Source organism: Astatotilapia calliptera, chromosome 8, assembly GCF_964374335.1.
Source record: "Astatotilapia calliptera chromosome 8, fAstCal68.1, whole genome shotgun sequence".
Classification (NCBI taxonomy): Eukaryota; Metazoa; Chordata; class Actinopteri; order Cichliformes; family Cichlidae; genus Astatotilapia; species Astatotilapia calliptera.
In genome coordinates this window covers 23676487-23689695 of record NC_137429.1, presented here as the reverse complement: position 1 = coordinate 23689695, position 13209 = coordinate 23676487, and the positions used below count along the sequence as shown (strand labels likewise).

Below are 13209 nucleotides of genomic sequence, written 5' to 3'. Positions count from 1 at the left end.
AAAAGAAGAGAGTCAAAAAATGATGCAGGCTCTTGGGTTATTCAGTGACATCACTCTCAGTGATGGCACGCAGTCTATCGACATCACATTTTCTGCTTGACTCAGCTTGATGGGAACCCAGGCTGACTAGGTACAACTACTAACCAAGTTACCACCTGATAGAAAACGCTAAAAACCGAGTCAAGTTGAGTCGAGCTGAGTAGGTGCTAATGGGAAGGAGGTGTAGGATGTACTTGTCTGATACTGTAGGTGATAATCTGCTTTTTTATTTGTCAGGCTGCAGCTCTCTCCTTAATCCATTCAGCTGCTGCTCAGCAGTACCGCTGTGTAACACTACAGGGGGCTGCAGCACAGGGCAGCACTGGTGCCATCTACTGGAGGCATGCGTGCTCACCACCAGTCCATGCAGCACCTACGACTCTGCCATCAGAAATCGGGGCTTTGCCTTACCCCCAAGATACTCCGACTTACCACCGTTCTATCACGTGGTGGCAGACCTGCCTCTGAAAATAAACCCCACCTTCGAGCTAAACACCATAAGGGTTTGTTGATTATCTTGCAACCTTTTTGGAAAATGCACCTTTTAAAACGTATGCCACAATAATTCTTTACACATTATCATGTTCGTTTTTTCAATAGCTGTCCCTCTTAGAGCGAGCCATCGTGGTTTACCCTGATGATATTGTGGCTATACAGCACACTCTTGACTCTGGAACATTTCTACATTGCCTAAACAGTGAAGCCTCTCGAAACTCTCCCTGGAGCCAAAGTTACCTGTCCTTCAGGGGGATGGAGTGGGGAGGCTGGTTGGAAGGAGTTACTTTACTGCCCCAAGGAAGCAAGTGGGTGGATGGAGTTGTGTGTAATCTAAGGATGCTTTATGTGGACACCCTTCACAGAGCTACGGAGCATGAAGACATCTTTGACTATACTCCGACAGAGACAGCCACTGTCAGTGGTATTAGGCCCCTTACTACAGGCCCTAATCCCAGTCTTAGGTCTAAATTCCAACTTGAGGTCATTCACCCACTCCCAGATGATAAGAACCAGATTCATGTCCAAATCAATGCCCCAACTGTCATTATTCTCAAGGCCCTGTTTGGAGAAAAAGCCAGCAGCTCATGGTCAGCCCCGGTGCTCCAGACTGGAGTTCCGTTTCTTCCATCCTGTCCTGAAAATATGTTTCAGTCTTTACTTGGCTGTAGGAAGCAATCCCAGGATGCCTGGTTTTCATCTGTGACTCTGGTCTTATCATCACCTGGAATTCAAATCCTGAACATCAGTGTGATGGATGTGCAAAGTTTTCAGAGTTTGAGCATGAAGGTTTGTGGCTACGAGCCTGTGACGGGGCTTAGTGTTGAGTCACATGGATGCCTGAGGATGCTTGTAGATACATCGCAGGTGAGACCACCAAAAAGGAAACAGTGACAAAGATGCTAAGTTTTTTTTTAACAATATATTTTAACGAAATAGCTTGTGTGAGTCTCAAAATAGCAGTTTATGTTAATTGTTATGCCAGTTTGAATGCAACCAAAAGAAATTAATAACAACTAGATGAATTGTTATCCAAGTTCTGGAGGACACATATGGTCCCCAGACAGTAGTTCATAATCATCCATCCATCCATCATTTTAACCGTCTATCCACATAAGGGTTGCATGTGTGTGTGATGGCCAACACAGGAAAAAGCTAATATACTACATAACTCCAGCCACTGGCAATTTTAGATTTATTTATTTTTCTTACTACAGAGAAATCAAATTGGCAACTTAAAAACTTTTCCAGAGGTTTGTTTTGTCAGATTTTTTTTTGGTTTTGTTTGTTTTTAGCAAAAAATGTTAAATTTGCAAGTATAACTTCAAGAATTCATAGCAGGAATACCTAAAGAACCTTTACACGTAACATAAAGTTGATAAGTATAGTATGTTTCTTATCTACATTAATTTACAATTCCAGTGGATCATTGGTGTAATATTTCATCAAGTCCAAGATATTTCAGCTCACAATGCATAGGACCAAAGATTCCTATTTGAATCCATCAGTTACTGAAAGCTCTCTGCACTGGTCACATTGCTTTGTTCATCACCACAGTGTTTCAGGCTGACTGGACCACTTGTGGTTGAGCCGTCTTAAGTGCTTAAATTGGAGGCCATTGACTATTTTGTATTACATTTAGTTAGTGTTTTAGTAAGAGTTGCAATCACAGTTAAACATGGATATGAAAGTAATGTTAGTTACCTTAGTTTAATGTAATGACATTTTTTATGTTTTATTTTGTAGTCATTTACAGCCACAGTGGAGAGCGGCTCTTCAGTAAAATTCTCATGGGTGATTGACGACCTGAAAGAGTTTGCCTATGAAGGGAGATCTTACAGTGTAATGTTCAAGAAACCTGCTGAGTATAAGCTGCTGGTAAAAAAAAAAAAAAAGAAGTGCACTATGCTCAGATATTAGTTGTTATAAATTATTTGGCAAATATAACAAATAGAAATTTCATGATTACAGTTACCGTAATAGAAAAAAGGATTGAAAAAGCAGTTTTAGTAATCAGTGAACTATCTGTAGGTGACAGCATCCAACCCCGTGAGCTCACAGAGCCAGCAAATCCTCCTGACTGCAGATGAAATCACGCTGCTAGCTGACCCAGAGTTCCTGTCAGTCAGTGAGGTTGTGGCTGTGGATGTTACTCACCTCTACACTGTGAGGGTCAGAGTTGATATCTCCCTTCCAGTTACCTTTAGGTAAGGACTTCTGTAGCCATCTCTCCCAAGACTTTTATTGAATTTTTTATTGACAAGAAAGTCTCACACTGAAAATGCACTCATAAAGCTCTTTTTGTATGCTTTTCATGCAACTTGTCACTTAGATGGGATTTTGGGGATGGCAGTAGCACTGTCATCCACACGCAGCCTGCTCCATGTCAGGCCATGGAAGCACATGTGGCAAGAAGAGAGAAGCAAATGTATATCCAGGACTCGGTAAACTACAGCTATCAGATCCCAGGTAAACACACACAGAAGACTTAAATTATTGACACTGCTGATTATTGTAATATTTTTCACTATTTTAACTTTACATCCCATGTCTTTAATGTTTTGGTTCACTGCCACTTTTAATCAGACCTTCCTATTTCTTAACAAAAAAGCTGATTTTAGCAACTAACTCCAGTAAACCCACTGTATTCTACCTACCAAGCATCAACACTGTTAGAAAGTCTGGAGGACATATTAGAGCATTTGGGAGTGCTGCACATTTTGGTTAAAACCAAACCAGATTCTAAATACTAATGTTCCTATATGTCTGCTTGATGTGTAATGAGGCAAATGATTGCAAACTCCTTCAGCATATTGACTTTATGTGTTCGCAGTAGAGCAGTGTTATGTTTACAATTAGTTTCTCCAACAAACGCTGGCCAAAAAGGTAATTAATATGAGTTTAATGGTGCTTTAAACAGCCAGTTAAGCAAACATTAAATTAACTTTTAGTTAATTTAATTTAACTTTTACATTTTCTCTTTGTTGCCTTTTTGGCAGAGACCCCAGAATCATATGTAGATATTTTAAACCATTTGTTTCTCTTTTAATGGAGATTCATATTTTTTTTAACCACTTTAGAAAGGATAATATTTTTGAAATTTTCTCAAATCTATAGTAGGAAGTACCACAAATGACACTGTGGTTGACTGCTATGCACTTATAGTATTTAGTACAATAAAGCAAAATTCATTTTCTGTGTTTAATCCAGAGGACTACACACTTCACGTTCAAGTCTCCAATCAATATGACAACACTGAAACATCCATGAAGATAAATGTCCGCCCTCTGTTAATCAGCCTCTTCATTTCCCCTTCCACTTTGGTGCCTGATGTCAACCAGACTTTCGACCTGGAAGCTTCCACCGAACCCTCCGCTTTTGTTGTCTTCTACACATGGGACTTTGGAGATGGTTCTAAAGCTGTCCAAAGCATCCACGCTAGAACTGGCCGTAGGTTTGGATCTGCAGGAGTATACAACATCACAGTACTGGCTAATAACACAGTTTCATCCATTAGTGCCTGGCACGTGGTGGTAGTTATGGAGAAAATCTCTGGATTAACTGTCTCCAGCAGCAGATCAAGTGAAGTTGGCTCTGCTACAGATTTCAAAGCTGAGGTTTCTACTGGTACGGCCCTCCTCTGGGATTTTGACTTTGGTGATGGGTCCCAGCAGGAGAATCTTACAGATGGTTCCATGTCACACATCTATAAGTTTCCAGGGAACTATACAGTAAAAGTGACTGTCTATAATTCTGTCAGCAAAGCTTTTCAGTCTATCGTTGTTGAGGTCTATGCTTTGACTATTAGAGGTGTTCTCCCGACAGAATGCATCATGAGTGGAAAAGACACGCAGTTTACAGCTCTGGTGAATGGAAACATATCCAGTCTGACTTTTCATTGGCTGTTTAAAGACTCAAATGTAACTGTAGTGATAGGACAGTCCACAGCCATGCATATATTTCCAAGCCATGGTATTTTTCATGTTAACCTGACTGTGTTTAGTTCTTTCACACGTAGCTCATTTAATACGAGTGTCTGTGTTCAAAGTTCGATAACGAATGTTGTGATGCAACGCTCAAAGAATGTGGTGGCAGTTGGCGAACAAATATGCTTTGGTGTGTTAGTGTCCCCTGAACAGATGATGGGTTACCAGTTCAAATGGTTTAGTAACTCCTATGATCTTGCTGCTGTAACTGAAAACTCTGAGAGGTGTTTTGTCTTTGGAGATGAAGGTGTTGAAGAGGTGTCAGTAACAGCAAGTAACAAAGTCAGCAGCAAAACAGCCAAAGTTAACATTACCATTCAAAAACCAGTGAGCGGACTTTCTATTTGGCACAATAGCCAAAGTGATGCACTGATTGTCAATACAGTAGCATCATTTTGGATTGCCAGTTGTGCTGGCACCAATGTGTCAGTGCTGTGGAACTTTGGAGATGGGTCACCAGCGGAGCAGAAACATAACGTCTCACATGTCTTTACTTTGTTGGGTCAGTTCACAGTCACTGCAACAGCATTTAACGCTGTTAGCCGGGACTCTACAACCCTCACAGTGAACGTATTACTCCCTGTTTCAGATCTTTCACTTCACACCAGCCACCCTTATTCTGTGGTAGGAGAGGAAACTGTCATCACAGCAGTTAGCAGTGCTGGAATTAGCAGTGCCAGCTACTTTTGGACAGTAGAAGGCATATCTTTAACCAGTCAGGGAACTCATGAGTTTAGATTTGCTTTCCCGAGACCAGGAGTGTATCGAGTAAGCGCTATAGCACAGAATCTATTGAGTAAAAGAGAGGCAGATATTTTAATTGAGGCATTTGAAAGAATAGAGGGACTTCAGATTGAATGTCAAAGCCTGATAAATGAGAAATATATACCAACTCATGAGGAAGTGTTGTTTACTACTTCAGTCACCAAAGGCTCCAACATTACTTTCCATTGGCTTGCCAGACAGAGTGAAACAACCCAACAAATTGCAGGTGAAGGAGAACTTTTTCATTTGTTACCTGGAACACCTGGTAATCTTTCAGTTCAGCTTAGAGCCTCCAATGTGTTGGGTGAGGTTACCAAGAGTGTTTCTTTAGTAGTAGTTGAACGTGTAAAAAATGCAGTCATAACAGTACAGTCAAACTTTGTGGCATGGAAGAAAGTAGTGAATATCTCTGTTTTTGTGGATACCGGATCAGACTTACAATATCTTTGGCATATGAATGCTAACCTTTTACCCCTTCAGACACAGGAACCTTTTCTGCTTTACACTTTTCCAAGTCTGGGTTCTTATCTTGTCACAGTTGTAGTTTGGAACGCTGTTAGCCAGAGTAACAACACCAAACCGTTTTTGGTTCAGGAAGAAGTCCAAGATGTAGACTTTCAAATTGACAACAAGACACATCCATTTTATGTCAATGCAAGTGCTACTCTTTCCTTTCATGGGTTTATTCACAAGGGTAATGATCTGCATTGGGACTGGAAAGCTAGAACTGCTAAACAGAACATTTTCACCTCAACCAGTCAAACATTTATCTACAGATTTCCACATGCAGGCACCTACCAGGTGTATCTGAATGTTTCCAATGAGATAAGTTGGCAGATGGTTTCACACAATGTCAGAGTCCAGGATGCAGTCAAAGGTCTTGTGCTGGGCAATAGCAAGTCCTCCTTCTGTAGTAACAAACAAGTAACATTTATTCCAACAATCTCCAAAGGAAGCAATGTAAGCTTTCTTATAACTTTCCAAAACAAACACTGGACTCTAAGTCATGATATTTTTGAGGGCCAATACACCACATCAAGTCTTCCAGTCGGGAGACACATAGTTACAGTTCAAGCTTTCAACCAGGTCAGTAGTGCAGAGGCGTCCTCTAGCATTCTAATCACTGAGCAAGTTCAAGGTTTGCAACTTGTAAACTGTTGTTCTACTACTCTAGAAGCTCAGAAAGGAACCCAATTCAAAGCAGAGGTTCAAAGTGGATTTCCAGTCAACTACACCTGGATGTTTCACTTGGAAAGGTCAAGGCCCACTTGGCTCATGGGAAAAGAAGTCATCTTTACTCCTTTGGATAGTGGTTCATTGTTTGTTAGTGTGTCAGCCAGCAATGGACAATGCTCTCAGACAGTAAACCTGACTGCTACAGTCGAGTGGCCTGTTAGGAAAGTAAAGCTCGTCTGTCATTCAAAGAAAATATTTGTTGAACATCCTGTCCGATTTTCTGCAACGGTGGGCAAAGGAAGCAATATTAAATATGTGTGGGACTTTGGAGAGTCCAAGGAATTATTAGTGACAGAGTCAAGTGCTATTAACCACACTTATTATAACACCGGCAAATACAAAGTTATGGTCACAGTTTTCAACAGTGTCAGCAATGTGTCCTCACAGCTACACATAGAGGTGGAGGATCTTCAATGTTCCAGCCCACAGGCCTCCCTGGTCCAAAGCCAGTCTACTATATTTAGGTCTAGAACAAGTTTCTTTGAAGCAAGTATGAATATTAATTGCTCTTCTTACAAGACTCTCTATCTGTGGGAGGTATTCACCGAGTCAGACTGTGCCTATGGCAACACTGATATTTCCGGAAACAAAGTCATTCTCCAAAATCTGGAGGATGCAACACCCTTTCTCTCAATCCCAAAGCATGTGCTTAATGTAGGGAGCTACTGCCTGGTATTCACACTTTCATTCCAGGAAACTCCCATCCTCCTCAAACTGAAGACTAACATCACAGTGGTCCACTCACCATTAGTAGCTCTCATCAAGGGAGGCTCCCACAGATGGTGGTCCAGCTTAAACAACCTTGTCCTTGATGGGTCTGACTCTTATGACCCTGATATTGAGCCAGGAGTAGAAGATGCCCTTCAGTATCACTGGAGCTGCATGGCAGTGGTAGGCAGCTTTGTATGTTTAAGATTTCTATTGTATTGCATTCATTCTGTGTCTAACTATGGATGATCTGATATCCTCATGTTGGTGTTGTCCCCAGACCATCATGAAAATGTTGTTCCAGGTTCAACATTGCAAGTGACCAATCACATTGTTGTGACGTTATTCTTTTGCGCGCCAAGCCATTCGTGCATTTATGAAATTCCAATGTTGCAAGGACAATATCAGTTCTGCTTACTGTTTATTAAAGGGTTACGGTTAGGGTTAGGGTTAGGGTCCGTTGATCGGCGGACAGAGGTGGTTTCTCGCAGCTTAAGTACAGTTTTTTGTTTTACGCCGGTTTTTCCCGAAGTCGCAAAAGTATGACGTCACAACAATCTGATTGGTCACTTGCAATGTTGATCCTGGAACAACATTTAGTATGATGATCTGGGAACAACACCAACACGAGGATATCAGATCGCGCGTCTAACTATAACAACAATTTGCAGAACTCCAAAGAGTCCTCTTTTGTAAAGCAGCCCATCGGGTGGACCAGCAGTAGGATGACTATACAAAGTAATCATCTACACCCTGGCACAATCTACATTTTCACCCTTACTGTGCACAAGGAAGGAAGGAAACCTTCCTCTGTTAACCAAACGGTATGGAGTTATGTTGAATATTGCTTGCAATCAGATGATTTTGGAGATATAAGCAGGTATGGATGAACTTGTCACTGAGGGAAGAAGCTACTGGGCTGAATGACCATCAAACCTTGTCTTATGTCTTATTTCTTTCAGGTAACTGTCAGTGACGCTCACTTGCTTCCTGTGACTATAGAATGTGTATCCTGTTCTGTTCGCTCATCTGCTAACCACATCAGTTACAACGCCCCCGTTATCCTTTCTGGACGTTGTGGACAATGTGATGACCAGGCACAGGTAACTATTATCAAATTAAATGCAAAAGAAATATTGTGTGAGGTTGTATTTAATTATTTCTTTAGTAGATAAATTAAAGTAATGACTGGCTGATTATTTTTAAATTGGGAAATATATAAATATGCCTATATATTTTGTTATTACTGTGATTCATGAACGTGTCTTCTACAGTACAAATGGAGAGCTCATGACCAAAGTGGTCTGTCCCTTGTCCTTGATGAGGTCACCACTAAAGGGAAATATTCTCGCTTGGTGGTGCGATCAGGCATCCTTCAGCCAGGACAGAGTTATTACTTTGCCCTAGATGTAGCCCAGCCTCACAGTGGGGAACGGGGCAGTGCCGTCTTGATGATACAAACAAACAATCCACCACACGGCGGCCTATGTGATCTGAGTCCAGAGTCAGACATACAACTACTGGAGACAAAGGTCACCTACAACTGTTCAGGTATCACTAAGTTATAAAACGACAGGGCTACACAATCTAATTTGCATTGATGTTTTCATCTGACAGGTTAAAAGTGTAAATGTTTTTTTTTTTCACACTTTTCAACCCAGCTGACAAATTTAATGAAACAAGTTAAAATCACACAGCTGGAGTTTAATGTACGTTGTTGTTTATGGTTGTGTCTAACATCTGCTCTCTCTGGGATAGGATGGCAAGATGATGAAAGCAGAGTCTCTCAGTTGATCTATACCTTCCAGGTGGCATTATGTCAGCTCATTAGCACTGTGTGCCCTGTGCTCACACTCTATAGGTAAATGGCCTCAGCTTGCAGTTATTAATAGACATCCAAGTACATGCAGGCTTAGTTATTCCTTTAAAATTAAGCCTTTCATAACACAAAGTTATAGTTTGGATTGTCTGAATTTTTCTCCCAAGGGGGACACAGTCAACGTTCAGCACGCTGGTCCCAGTGGGAAGTTCTGGACAAAGAGAAACCGTGTCAGTTATCAGAGTCATTCTGCTTGTAGAGAACCATTCTGGGGCAAAGTCTGTGGCTTTGAACAGGTGAGAAGTCGTGTTAGTTAAAATCTAAGAGAATTCTTTATGAATAATACATCTCAGGCCCAGTGTCTGTAAAGTTTAATGCACTGAACTGATGTGGCCCTGCATTTCTGCATTCCCAAGAACACTAACAGTGGAAAATCCTGCAGTCAATGAAGCTGCCAGTCAGTGGCTCAGAAACAAGAGCCAGACTGAACTGTGGGCTTTGGTCCAACATGGTAATCCTCAAGAAATCATCCCGTATTGCATTGCCCTCACCAGCAAGCTCAATCAGGTAGTGTATGTAAAATGTTCATATTCCAGTGCATGTGTCATGGTCTGTGGATTTTGGTATTAGAGATTTTTTCTTGAGCTTTTTTTTTTTGGAGTTTTAGTTTAGATTATAAGATTAAAATTCTATTAGTCCCGTCAGTGTTTCCTTCTGTGTTTTCCCTCTGTCAAGTTAATTCATGTTTCAGTGATTATTCATTTCCTTTTCTTCTTTGGCAATCATGTGACTGGTGTTTTGAGCTCTCCTGGGTGAATGGTCTTACATCGTGTCTTGATGCCGTCTTGTACCCAACATCCCGATTGCCCTGCCACTCATTATGTATTTCGATGTTCTTGAAAATTAAATCTCTGTATTCCTGTGTCCTATTGGTTCCCTTTTGGAAAACGATTTTACTTGGATTACCTCTTATTGATTTCCTTTTCTGGCCTGTAGCTACTAGTTTTGTAATAAAACTTGACTATTATTTGTTACTTTGAATCCTGAGTCTGCACTTCACTCCTTTCACCAGATGGACTTTGAGTGGACTGCCGAGGAACTCATGGATAGGAGGGAGATCCGAGAAAATGTAACAGAAGCTCTCGCCTCTCTCCCTGTGTCCACCTTACTAGATGTTGATCAGATCAGTGCGACACTGTCGCAGTCTGTGGTAAGGAACCCACAGACAATGCCCAGACAAAAACTGTGAGCTTGAGGGGAAGAAGCAACAGTTTGACATTTTGGAAAAATTTACTTGGCTTTCTGGTAGAGAATTGAAGGAAAAGGTCAGCACCACTCCCCCACCGCAAGCTTAATTTAGCTCACAGACGTGAAATGGAGCAACTTTGGGCTTCGGTATCTTGCTGTGGGGGGTTCATGACAAAAGTAGTAATACTACAATGCAAAAAATAAATAAATTACGTACCTACTTATTATGCAGAAATTCAGCCTTTTACATTATATTACTGGATCATAATTATAGATTTAGTAACAAGAGCATGACTTTTATGTTTTATGTATTATGTGAAGTGTAAATATCAACACTGATTCCTCAGAGGCATCCGATGGAAGACAAAACACTGCTCAGTAGACCATTTAACACTTTATTACTTCTAGAAGGGAGATGCGTCCTGCATGACACGTTGCCGTGGATCTCAAAATGGTGGTGTGCCCCTGACAGTTTTATTACAGAAGCTCTCTCATTCTAGTCTAAACAATAGCGTCTCAGTAACTTTCCACTAGAGATGGTCCCCTCTTATCTACATTTCCCCAGGCAAGCGTGAGTGAGAGTCTGCAGCTTTCTACTCTCCAAGGACACATGGTCTAATGCCTTTATTTTTCAGGGCTGTGTCCACTTAATACTACACTATATAACTTTATAACACTTATTATTAAAAAGCATAGAATTATTGAGGCACTGCAAATTATTTAATCCCAACAGAAGCATAGTCGTCTTCTTTTTCTTTTTGCTTGCATTGACATTGCATGTTTTCTTTACTCCAGGCTGTTCCCAGTGAGTTGGTACGTGAAACCTCTCAGAAGAAAGTTTTGGAAACTGTGGGGAAGATGATCCATGTAATAGAGAAAGAGACGGATCCTGCCGTTTTGTCAGCCGCAGATAAGGGAAGAAACATCCTTAATGTTATAGGTGCTGGCCAACCACCATCTCCTGCATGAAATAGTCATGTACTGACATCAAATTTACCATATTCTATGTGTTTCCAGGTAGTACTCTGGCAGCCGCGTCTGAATCATCCAGTGGTTTTTACCCAGCCTACTCGGGAACTCTGCAGGGAGCATCAGTAATCTCCCTGTCAGCACTGAGTCATGCTGGAGCTCTAATGCGCACACTGATGCGTTCATATGTTTCTGGCGAGGTGCCTTTTTTGCTGTCCACCAACTATATCACCTCAGTGGGTTTCCAAGGAGACCCTTCTGATCTCCTCTGCCAGTCAAACCAGATAACGAGGCAGTCATCATTTCCTGACAAATCTAAGGCTTCTCATCATTGTCAGTTTACTATGCCCTCCTCCCTGATAGCTCATCTGGAGAATACAGAGTCTGAGGTGGTGCAGGTGTTGTTTGGTTTGGATAAACTACTGGATAACAACGCTTTACTGGAAGGAGCCAATCCTCCAATTTCTACCACTCTTGTGGCCATGGAGCTCAGCACTCCTCAGGGTCAGCCCATACCCATTGTGGGTTTGGACCCTGAACAAGCCATTCAGGTCGCCCTGCCAAATAAGTACTCGTTGGATCATGGAAATGAGAGAGTAGGTAAAGATAGGAATGGGACATGTCTTACTGTAACACTACCGACTAAAGGACAGCTGAACTTCACAGTAAAAGTTCCAGATAGCCTGGATGAAAATGCAGGTTTATATATCGCCTTCAAGTTCACCTTGGCGCCAGGTACAGTTTCTTTATTTTTTTCTTACTCTGGGTCTGTCCTGCTCCAGATTTGTTACCTGTTTCTGTTTTCATGAGTGTAGAAGTTTTAGCTAAATACCCATTACAAATATGAACACAAAAGCTACTATTTCTTAGTTTAAAGCCTCTTATTAAGTCAATACACAGTTCCTAAACTCTATGGGGTCCTTTAGCATATCACAGCTCATTGCTTTTATAGCCTGATACTTAATGGAGCTCTGTGGGGTTTTCTTGCAAACACAGTTACAAAAGTTCATATTGAGTTTAGAACATTGTGTGTTTTTTAGGTCTGATTTTAAAGACATTAACCTCTTCTTTTCATAAAATATTCGCAAGGCTGATATAACTGTTTAACATCCTGGGCTGTTGTTTATAAATAAATACATTTACCAGGTAAAGAAGAGTGAGCTGGGGAGCTATCAGCTAATGCTTGCGCTTACTAGCTATCTTGATTACCAGGATGCATTTATGTTTTTACACCAGGAAAAATAGGTGTAAATAAGTGCTCTAGTCTGAAGCCTTGAGATGAGCAATGTCATCATCACTATTCTTGTGTTTTGAAACCAGATGTGCCGAGCTAGTAGCCAGGATCTCAGTGCAAAAATCCATACACTTATTAGCTAACTATCACAAACCTTAGCCAACCCACATAGCAAGCAGGTCTGGCCCGGATCTGGTATCAAGCCGGCACTGCTGGTTAATTTCTATTTAGTTCTTAAATAGATCCAGCACAGCACAAATTAAATTTCTTTTAGCAATTATTGTTTTTTTTAATGTCACAATTCCAACCCTGCTCCTTTACCCGGGCTTGGACCGGCAAAAGTGACCCGAAATAGGCACTGTGGTGGAGTTACTTTGTGTGTGTGTGTTTATAAGTAGTTTTAAACCTTGTGATCCACAAAACAGCATAAGAGTAAAAGAGTAAAAGAACTGACTGCGTTACAGCACCCGCTGCTTGTTGAGAGTAAAAGCGATACGCGCTTTCACGTCTTTTTTTAGCGACTTTTTTTTAGAAAAAAAGTCGCTAAGGGGTCTGAAAGCTTGCTAAATATAGCGACAAAGTCGCTAAGTTGGCAACACTGTGTGGGCCATGTGTAAGCACATTGTGTGGGACAGATCCGGGCCATACCAATTTTGCTATGTGGGTGAGAGTGTTTAACTCTAGCCAGGATAGTCATTCTTTCTGGTACT

General features: G+C 41.2%; 1 protein-coding gene across 1 annotated transcript in view; it reads left to right on the top strand.

Annotated features, from left to right (window-relative positions):
- The window catches only part of pkd1b (polycystic kidney disease 1b), a 32839-nt gene that overhangs the window by 1986 nt on the left and 17644 nt on the right, over positions 1-13209 (top strand). The window contains exons 5-19 of the mRNA XM_026177296.2: positions 277-542; positions 640-1401; positions 2281-2412; positions 2566-2741; positions 2867-3003; positions 3745-7412; positions 7901-8053; positions 8192-8332; positions 8504-8780; positions 8988-9090; positions 9216-9344; positions 9465-9615; positions 10121-10258; positions 11092-11236; positions 11314-12000. Coding sequence (XP_026033081.2) covers positions 277-542; positions 640-1401; positions 2281-2412; positions 2566-2741; positions 2867-3003; positions 3745-7412; positions 7901-8053; positions 8192-8332; positions 8504-8780; positions 8988-9090; positions 9216-9344; positions 9465-9615; positions 10121-10258; positions 11092-11236; positions 11314-12000 — 7065 coding nt within the window. The remainder of the gene's footprint in view (positions 1-276; positions 543-639; positions 1402-2280; positions 2413-2565; positions 2742-2866; positions 3004-3744; positions 7413-7900; positions 8054-8191; positions 8333-8503; positions 8781-8987; positions 9091-9215; positions 9345-9464; positions 9616-10120; positions 10259-11091; positions 11237-11313; positions 12001-13209) is intronic.